The sequence below is a fragment of the Oncorhynchus mykiss genome, chromosome 18 (assembly GCF_013265735.2).
Source record: "Oncorhynchus mykiss isolate Arlee chromosome 18, USDA_OmykA_1.1, whole genome shotgun sequence".
NCBI lineage: Eukaryota > Metazoa > Chordata > Actinopteri > Salmoniformes > Salmonidae > Oncorhynchus > Oncorhynchus mykiss.
Window position 1 is genome coordinate 56,694,479 of NC_048582.1, and position 10,333 is coordinate 56,704,811.

Genomic DNA, 10,333 nt, shown 5'->3' on the forward strand with positions numbered 1-10,333 from the left:
AAAACAGCCCCAAAGCATGATGTTTCCACCCCCATGCTTCACAGTAGGTATGGTGTTCTTTGGATGCAACTCAGCATTCTTTGTCCTCCAAACACGACGGGTTGAGTTTTTACCAAAACATTATATTTTGGTTTCATCTGACCATATGTCATTCTCCCAATTTTCTTCTGGATCATCCAAATGCTTTCTAGCAAACTTCAGACGGGCCTGGACATGGACTGGCTTAAGCAGGGGGACACGTCTGGCACTGCAGGATTTGAGTCCCTGGCAGCGTAGTGTGTTACTGATGGTAGGCTTTGTTACTTAGGTCCCAGCTCTCTGCAGGTCATTCACTATGTTCCCCCGTGTGGTTCTGTGATTTTTGCTCACCGTTCTTGTGATAATTTTGACCCCACGGGGTGAGATCTTGCGTGGAGCCCCAGATCGAGGGAGATTATCAGTGGTCTTGTATGTCTTCCATTTCCTAATAATTGCTCCCGCAGTTGATTTCTTCAAACCAAGCTGCTCACCTATTGCAGATTCAGTCTTCCCAGCCTGGTGCAGGTCTACAATTTTGTTTCTGGTGTCCTTTGACAGCTCTTTGGTCTTGGCCATAGTGGAGTTTGGAGTGTGACTGTTTGAGGTTGTGGACAGGTGTCTTTTATACTGATAACAAGTTCAAACAGTGAGTGGAGGACAGAGGAGCCTCTTAAAGAAGTTGTTACAGGTCTGTGAGAGCCAGAAATCTTGCTTGTTTGTAGGTGACCAAATACTTATTTTCCACCATAATTTGCAAATAAATTCATTAAAAATCCTACAATTTGATTTTCTGGATTTTTTTTCTCATTTTGTCTGTCATGGCTGAAGTGTACCTATGATGGAAATTACAGGCCTCTCTCATCTTTTTAAGTGGGAGAACTTGCACAATTGGTGGCTGACTAAATACTTTTTTGCCCCACTGTACAGTTGAAGTTGGAAGTTTACACACATCTTAGCCAAATCAGTTTAAACTGACATTTAATCATTGTAAAAAATCCCTCTCTTAGGTCAGTTAGGATCACCACTTTATTTTAAGAATGTGAAATGTCAGAATAGAAGTAGAGAGAATGATTTATTTCAGCTTTTTTTTCTTTCATCACATTCCCAGTGGGTCAGAAGTTTACATACACTCAATTAGTATTTGGTAGCATTGCCTTTAAATTGTTTAACTTAGGTCAAACGTTCGGGTAGCCTTCCACAAGCTTCCAACAATAAGTTGGGTGAATTTTGGCCAACTTATTGGCCAAGTTGGGTGATAAGTTGGGTGAATTTTGGCCATTTCTCCAAAAAGTACGATCTTTATCCCCATGTACAGTTGCAAACCATAGTCTGGCTTTTTATTCCGGATATGGAGCAGTGGCTTCTTTGCAGAGTGGCCTTTCTTGTTATGTCGATACAGGACTCATTTTACTGTGGATATAGATACCTTTGTACCCGTTTCCTTTGCTGCTGTTCTGGGATTGATTTGCACTTTTCGCACCAAAGTACGTTCATCTCTAGGAGACAGAACGCGTCTCCTTCCTGAGCGGTATGACAGCTGCGTGGTCCCATGGTGTTTATACTTGCATACTATTGTTTGTAAAGATGAATGTGGTACCTTCAGGCGTTTGGAAATTGCTCCCCAGAATTAACCAAACTTGTGGAGGTCTACAATATTTTTTTATGATGTCTTGACAGATTTATTTTGATTTCCCCATAATGTCAAGTAAAGAGGCACTGATTTTGAAGGCATGCCCTGAAATACATCGACAGGTACACCTCCAATTGACTCAAATTATGTCAATTAGCCTATCAGAACCTTCTAAAGCCATGACATCATTTTCTGGAATTTTCCAAGCTGTTTAAAGGCACAGTCAACTTAGTGTATTTAAACTTCTGACCCACTGGAATTGTGATGCAGTGAATTATAAGTGGAATTATCTGTCTGTAAACAATTGTTGGAAAAATGACTTGTGTCATGCACAAAGTAGATCTGATCATCTTTGATATTAAAATGTATGTACTCACTACTGTAAGTCGCTCTGGATAAGAGCGTCAGCTAAATGTAGAAATCCATCAAACGTCACCCACTGATCTCACCCAAGATCTCACCAAACATACCAGTATATTTATGTATGTCCCTGGTCTTACTATTTGTGCCAATCAGCTGCCCATGTTATTTTTTTCTGCTCTGTTTTCCACAATGGTCTCTGTTTGGTATACTAGATAACCTTATAACTGTGCTTCAGTAATGAGGTCTATCTTAACTGGCTCAGTTCAAAACAATGAAGAACGCATGAGGAAGAGAAGTCAATCATTCTACATTCTGTGATGACTCAGTGTTTCTGTGTGTGGGTTTTGACAGTGCAGGTGCTCAAATCAATGTGAGATTTCAAAGTGATGCGTTTTGAAAGCTGTGTGAGATGTGATGTGTGTTGTGTTGAAAGCTGTGTGTGAGATGTGATGTGTGTTGTGTTGAAAGCTGTGTGTGAGATGTGATGTGTGTTGTGTTGAAAGCTGTGTGTGAGATGTGATGTGTGTTGTGTTAAAAGCTGTGTGTGAGATGTGATGTGTGTTGTGTTGAAAGCTGTGTGTGAGATGTGATGTGTGTTGTGTTGAAAGCTGTGTGTGAGATGTGATGTGTGTTGTGGGATGTTTTTTTTACTGCTGTTCTTTAATTACTTGTAACTTTTATTTCTTATTTTTAATTGTAATTTTTAAAGTGCATTGTTGGTTAGGGTTTGTAAGTAAGCATTTCACTGTAAGGTGCGCCGAGAAGACGATCAAACTTGACTATCTAGAGGAAGTAAAAGTCCAAAGCTGTTGTTTTCAGCGCTTTTAACTAATCCAATTTGACTTGGATTTGATTTGATGTGTGTTGTGTTTATTGTTGATCTATCTGCTCTCAGGGTTTCAAAGGGAAGCATGGACATGTTGGCTTCCCTGGACAGAAGGTGAGTCAACCACACACACACACACACACACACACCCTACTCTCTTCAGTGTGTCTGTTTGATGTCTTCTACCGTATAGTACACCAAACAGATTATTAGCCCGTTTTTATGGATGCTGGGTACTCCCTCACCCCTCTTTCCCCCCATGCTCTCCATTTGTCTCTTCCTCCTGTCTTCAGGGTGATGCTGGACCTGTAGGCCCACCGGGGACAGCTGGTAGACCAGGACTTGAAGTGAGTCAAACCAAACGTTTCATGCAGCTGTCAATTCATGTTGTTTGATGTTTGAATGATGTTCATATGAAATGAATGAGTGGTAAATAAAACCAATGATGATGTTGTCACGATGTGCCAATGAATTATGACTGTGTTGAGTCTCATTTAAACAACCTTTAACTTTTTCAGGGTGACGCCGGAGCCCCAGGGCCTCAGGGTCGACCCGGTCCCCCAGGACAGCTTGTGAGTACATGACCTTTAACCTTTCACCTTGGTTTGTGTGGTTGTATAGAGTGTGTCTGTTAATAAGGTTTGTGTGTGTGAAAATGTAGCGACCAGGTTCTGTTTTTTTGGTAGGGTTCTGCAGGAGCAGCGGGGCCCCCAGGACCGGCAGGCCCAGCAGGAGTGGTGAGAAGAAATACTATCATCATCAATATGTATTTTCTAATGTAGAAGGAACGGTTATCAAGCCATGTGTCATCTGCATCCAACCCTGGATTATCTGCATGATTAAATTCCATGTTAGCGTTGTGTTATGTCAGAGTTATGTCTCAGGCAAGGTTAATCATGACTCTTTCTCTGTTGTTTTTCTCTTTCTTCTCTCTCTCTCTCTCTCTCTCTCTCTCTCTCTCTCTCTCCCTCTTTCTCATTAATTTCCTCTCTCTCTCTCCCTCATTCTCTCTCACTCATTCTCTCTCCCTCATTCTCTCTCACTCATTCTCTCTCACTCATTCTCTCATCTCTCTTCTTTCTCTTTCTCTCACTCTCTCTGCCTGTCTGTATCTCTCTCACTCTCTCTAGGGTATAAAGGGGGAGAAAGGCCAGGCTGCAGACAGAGGGCTACCAGGGATGGTTGGCCCCGCTGGACCCCCTGGTCATCCAGGAATGATGGTCAGTACACACAGTCTTATTGGTTTCAACAAGATACATATAGAAGATGATAGATATGCATTTCCTTGTTCCGTGTTGGTAGCATGGAGACGAGTTGAACCTTAATCACTGTTTTCTCTCCTTCTTCCTCGTTCCGTGTTGGTAGCATGGGGACGAGTTGAACCTTAATCACTGTTTTCTCTCCTTCTTCCTCGTTCCGTGTTGGTAGCATGGGGACGAGTTGAACCTTAATCACTGTGTTCTCTCCTTCTTCCTCGGTCTCTCAGGGAGAACCAGGCAATGATGGAGCTGCGGGTAAAGACGTGAGTAACACTTCTGATGTGGTGTTTGTCATGATGACAGAAACATGAATGTGGCTGTATTATATTTACAACCTTGTTCCCTCACTGATCATCTTCTGTTCACAGGGATCACCTGGTCTGCCAGGAGACAATGGACAATGTGGTCAAAAGGTAAGAGTCACTGCTCTCCAGTGTGTGTTTGTCTGTGTGTGTGTGTGCATGCTTGTGTGTTTGTCGGAAAAGATGACCACCAGCAGCCACGTTATTACACCACTGGTTACCTCAGATATGGCCTCCACTACCATACAGGATTATGGATGGTGAAGTCCAATGGCTGAGGGCTGTAGTGTTGGCAGAGTTGTGGTTGGTTTTGGCTTTTTCAGCAGACTCCCTAACCCAGACATGTATTATGCCACAAATTGCATCCTATTCCCTATATAGTGCTCTACTTTTGACCACAGAGCCTTGGGCCCCTTCATTTGACTAACCCCTTTTGGCAACATCCTCCATTTTCTACATTCCCCTCAAATACACTACTTTCCCTGGCAATAGCTCATACTACAAAGCCCTCTACACTAGATACAGTAGTTACCAATAGAGTTATTCTCTGTCCCCTGGATAATGCTATTAACTGCGGGCGCTACATGAGATGAGGCGATTTGTCATTGAGACAGGAAGGTATTGTCAGGGCTTTTAGCTGTAGTAGTAGAAATTACAGAGGAGCTCTCCGCTCTTCTCCGTCTCTCTCTTCTGTCATCGTTGGGGTCCAGTGATGGCGTGTAAACATTAGCCCTTCATAAAGGCCTGCTTTGTTCCACATCCATCACAGATGTCAGTCTGATGCTGTTTACAATATAGTGTGTAGGGTACTTACAGAGTGCATGTACTGACCCAGGGAGGCTGTGGATGCCTCCCAAATGGCACCCTATTCCCTATGGGCCCTGGTCAAACTTAGTGCACAATATAGGGAATAGGGTGCCATTTGGGAGGAGGTAAGTGAGGAATACACTAAAGGCAGGGTAGGACTGTTACAATCTAAAGTAGACACTGTCCCCTTGTTGACTGGTCTCTCCTTCAAGGGTCTGACAGGACTGTATAGGTTGAAACAGTTAGCAGTTGGATTGTTGAAGAAACATGGGTGTCCGTGTGCAGGAGTTTAATCATCTATATTAATATCATCAATATTAAAATCTGTTGTCAGTGGTCCAACACTGATTCTCAGGGAATACCTCTCATCTCTTACCTATTTCTCTCTCTCTCTCTCTCTCTCTCTCTCTCTCTCTCTCTCTCTCTCTCTCTCTCTCTCTCTCTCTCTCTCTCTCTCTCTCTCTTTTTCTATCTCTCTCTCTCTCTCTCTTTCTCTCTCTCTCTCTCTCTCTCTCTCTCTCTCTCTCTCTCTCTCTTTCTCTCTCTCTCTCAGGGTGAAGCAGGTACCCCAGGTCAGAGAGGCGCCCCAGGGGAGCGAGGTCGCCCGGGACCCCCTGGCGGAGGTGGGTACTCCTCCAAATCTGATGCCCCAATGATGGGCCAAGTGGGACCCAGGGGAGAGAGGGGCACCCCAGGCTCACCAGGCACTGCAGGGTCCCCCGGACCTCCAGGAATACCAGGCAACGATGTGAGACCTTAGTTACTGTGATGAATTGCATTGATTATGAATTGATTACTTGTCATGTTCTTGTTTGTTCCACAATGTTTGGTCAACAGACTAAAACTCAAAAGACCCAACACGGGTTTTTAGCTATGAGAAGAGGTGATTCATGTATTATGTGTGCAGTAGTCAGGTCCTCTTTCATACTGTATATCCTTCTACTTCTCTCCACAGCCTGTGGTCAACTATGACAACATCAAGGACTTCATTCGCCAGCAGGTCATCAAGATCTTTGATGGTGAGTACCTCCTCTTCTTTTCTTTTGTATTTATCCCCCAAACACGGCAAAGCTCTGTCTGTCCTTCCTAACTGAGCTGCAGGAGAGAATGGGAACTTGTTTATTGATTCGGTTTATCATCTATGATAGAGTACAATCTTTCCCCCCTACAGAGAGGATGGCCTACTTCATGTCTCGTATGCAGCAGCCACAAGAGGTGTCATCTCCCGGTCGTCCTGGACCCCCAGGGAAGGATGGTAACCCAGGCAGAGATGGGAGTCCAGGAGCCCCAGGTCAGCCAGGACAGATAGGTAGAGAGGGCCGCCATGGACCCTTGGGACCACAGGGTGAGTCTAGACACGTTTCATTCATGCTTTTGATTATTTTGTCATAAGGCATAAATACCATGGTCACGATAAAGTCATAGGAGGCCATAAACAGTTATGACAAGTGATGTCAACTTAGCGTAATTACCTTGACATAAAGGTTAGTTCTCTCAAGTAATGTCCTCTGTCGTGTCTGCAGGTCCACGAGGTCTAAAGGGAGAGAAAGGTGACAAGGGTGTAGGGGAGATGGGTGACAGTGGACCCCCAGGAGCACCAGGTAACACCAACTTCAGCCTGTCGAAATAATGTACATTCAATAAGTTATATATTTAAATTGCAACTGCTCTTTTATAATGATTCATTTGTATCCAGTGCTTCAATTATGCCCTCTGTCCCTTCATCAATTCTCTTACTCTCTCTGCCCCTCCCCCCAGGTGTTCCAGGCCCCCCTGGCTATGGTAAGATGGGCCCCAGCGGCCCCGTGGGTCAGCAGGGGATCCCTGGAGTCTCAGGAACCCCTGGACAGCCGGGTCAGAAGGGCAGGGAGGGCCGGTGTAACCCCACTGACTGTATGAGCCAACCAATAGAGTGGAACCCTAAGGGCCCTCCCATCAAGGGCCCCTACTAGAGAGAAAGTATTAAAGAGGAGAGGAGGAGAGATAGACGAAACCAACCCAAAGACCAGAAGACACTAGAGAAAGGAGAGGAGGGGAGATAGAAGAAACCAACCCAAAGACCAGAAGACACTAGAGAGAGGAGAGGAGGAGAGATAGAAGAAACCAACCCAAAGACCAGAAGACACTAGAGAAAGGAGAGGAGGAGAGATAGAAGAAACCAACCCAACGACCAGAATACACTAGAGAAAGGAGAGGAGGAGAGATAGAAGAAACCAACCCAACGACCAGAATACACTAGAAAAAGGAGAGGAGGAGAGATAGAAGAAACCAACCCAAAGACCAGAAGACACTAGAGAAAGGAGAGGAGGAGAGATAGAAGAAACCAACCCAACGACCAGAATACACTAGAAAAAGGAGAGGAGGAGAGATAGAAGAAACCAACCCAAAGACCAGAAGACACTAGAGAAAGGAGACGAGGGGAGATAGAAGAAACCAACCCAGAGACCAGAAGACACTAGAGAAAGGAGAGGAGGAGAGATAGAAGAAACCAACCCAGAGACCAGAAGACACTAGATAAAGGAGAGGAGGGGAGAAGAGAGAACAGATCAAACAGAAGACCAGAGCTTCCGTCCGATCAACAGAAATCATCCCAGGAGAACAAATGAATACTGGAGCACCAATAGTTGGTGTGGAGGACCCATCCCTAATTCATCAAAGGGTTTGCCAGTTAGCTGTCCTTCTCACCGCCTGTGTAGAAAATCTATATGTGTAGGACCTTCCTCTAACTGATGCCTTGGTACTGGCTGAAGTGGCTTCAATAAAGGAGATATTTGGACGCTGTGCTCTCCTCTCTTTCATAAATTTTCCCAACTTTAGCTGCCAGCTCTTTCTATACGTTAGACATGTTTATTTTGACAATAACAGCAAGAGCATATCCAGCCTTTGAAAAACGACCTGCAAATCCTTCCTCTTCTTCACTATCATCCTCATCTTCATTCTGATTATAAAACGTGTCCATTGGGAGTATTAGGCAGCTACCTTGTGATATTCTGCTTCGATCTAGCTTCTGTCTAGCCATAGAAACAAAATGAATAGAATTGACATGGCACTCCCATTTCAAATGCCCATTCTAATCGTTCTATCTCTTTGTACATTTTGTTTGATTTCTATGCTTGAATATACTCCCTCATCACTTGAATGATGTCTGATGCTTTAACAGATCTGTACGCTATGTCCTCAAATCATGGCCTTATGAGAAGTTCTCACCTTCTCTTCCCTGTTTGCGTGAGAAGAACATAATGTACACCTCCCAAGAGTGCCTGTTTTGTACATATTTCTATTTATATGTAGTAGCTTTTTATGCCTTTTGGATTTTGGAATTGGCGTCAACATGGCTAACCATGTTTTCGCTATGGTCAACTGTCAGGAATCCACAATGAGTGTGGTTTTTATAAGAGTTATTTGTTCATAAAATATACAAGAAATTGGAGAGAAATTATCTTTTTATGTGAAAGTAAATTGGATTTCTATATGGTGGTATAATTATGCTTTGGAAGATATTTTCATGCTTGCCTTTGTATAAAGTACATGGCATCATTTTCAAAACTGCCTCAAAACTGGCAACAAAAAAATAATTCTAGTTATGTAGGAATTTATCAACAAGTCTCTTACATTATCAAGCTTATTTTTGACAACAGAGCAACTGTAAAGGACTATTTTTTTCTCGTCCAGCACACCACTGGTTACTGTAACTGAAATAGGGTTGCACAATTCAGGTAACTTTCCCAAAGTTCCCAGGGTTTTCAGAAATCCTTGTTTGGAAGAGGGAGGGGATAAGCAGAACATTCGGAATCCACCAACCAGGATTTATGGAAAACCTGGGGACTTTGGGCAAGTTGCCGTCATTTTGCTATGCTTAATGGAAATATATGCTTTATGACCACTAAGAGAAACAGGCTGAATTTTCATAGGAGAGGCTGTTTAGCATCTTCACCCAACCCTTCGCTGGCATCGCTGTGCCAATCAGCTTCCCCTCGTATCCATGACTGAATACAACTTGTATGTCTCCTGCCTTGTATGTTGTGTTGTTTTGAATGCATGCAGTTTAACTTGTCATCTATACACTACAGGCCAGGGTGTCAGTAAGGGTGTCAGTAAGGGATTTGTCACCATGTTTAGATTCATATGGATGTTCTGAGTTGTTATTGGAAGGGCCATGAGGTTTTCTTGATATTTTCACTGTCCATAGTGATTTCTGGTCAGGAAAACCTACTGACCCTAGTTATACTGAACAACCACCCCAATAGTTCTCCCCTCTTCATTCCTAGCTTTCATAAACATCTTGTTGAAACAACACCACTGTTCCCCTGCTACTCTCAGTATATCTGTTGTGTGTTTTATGTTGGCATCACTTTTTGTAAAGAGATGTTTTTTTTTTATGAAAACGTTTCAGAAAAAGTTAATAAAATGTTTTAAGCAGATGTGGTCTGGTCAGGATGTTGTTGTTGATTAACACACTTTACACATCAAAGTATAAAATGTCACTCAGTTTCACCATAGTTACCATCAATGTCTTTAATTGGAGAGCCTTTTCTTTGTTCTCTGAGTAAAAACACACTAGGTACAAAGCGTTAACTCGCGCTCCAATGAAATGATGTAGCTTTTCAAGTAAGCAGAGTGCTAGAGCGGCTTTTGTATAAACGCCAAGCCACCTGTTAGACTCATACTGCTCTGTGAATGAGTCCAAGTGGAATAGTTTTCAGGTAAGCCCTTCACAGAAGCTTAACTTCTGCAGCGCTGAGAGCATGACGTTGTGTTACACACAGAAGGATAGGGCAGGATAAACTGCTGATGATTCAGCAGAAATACAACTAAAGAAAGCCAGAAACTGAACTGGGTGTTTGGGGACACTCTAAATGGTATAGGCTTTATACCCAGAATACCTAGCCCTACAATAGTGAATGTCATTGTCCTGTAGTCGAGGCAGTAAACTACATGCAGTTAGGAAGCACTTAAATCTCACCTTTTTGTATTTTCTTGGAAAACAGTTGGCAACCAATTTGAAGGGTGTATCACCAGCAACGACTGGACTGGAGTGTGGCACACAGACAGAGAAAGTCTAGACTATATCCACCCATCTCTAAGCCCAATGGAATAAAGGCCATGTCATTTTTGTACAATCGTTTCT

General features: G+C 43.3%; 1 protein-coding gene across 6 annotated transcripts in view; it reads left to right on the top strand.

Annotated features, from left to right (window-relative positions):
• Positions 1–9,626, top strand: part of LOC110496558 (collagen alpha-1(XVI) chain) — a 134,745-nt gene extending 125,119 nt beyond the window's left edge. For all 6 annotated transcript variants that reach the window (XM_036953310.1, XM_036953307.1, XM_036953311.1 and 3 more), the window contains 12 exons: positions 2,907–2,951; positions 3,131–3,184; positions 3,356–3,409; positions 3,524–3,574; positions 3,968–4,057; positions 4,324–4,359; positions 4,465–4,509; positions 5,759–5,953; positions 6,161–6,224; positions 6,377–6,550; positions 6,729–6,806; positions 6,964–9,626. In XM_036953310.1, coding sequence (XP_036809205.1) covers positions 2,907–2,951; positions 3,131–3,184; positions 3,356–3,409; positions 3,524–3,574; positions 3,968–4,057; positions 4,324–4,359; positions 4,465–4,509; positions 5,759–5,953; positions 6,161–6,224; positions 6,377–6,550; positions 6,729–6,806; positions 6,964–7,157 — 1,080 coding nt within the window. In that variant the 3' untranslated portion in view covers positions 7,158–9,626. The remainder of the gene's footprint in view (positions 1–2,906; positions 2,952–3,130; positions 3,185–3,355; positions 3,410–3,523; positions 3,575–3,967; positions 4,058–4,323; positions 4,360–4,464; positions 4,510–5,758; positions 5,954–6,160; positions 6,225–6,376; positions 6,551–6,728; positions 6,807–6,963) is intronic.
• Positions 9,627–10,333: the final 707 nt, after the last annotated feature.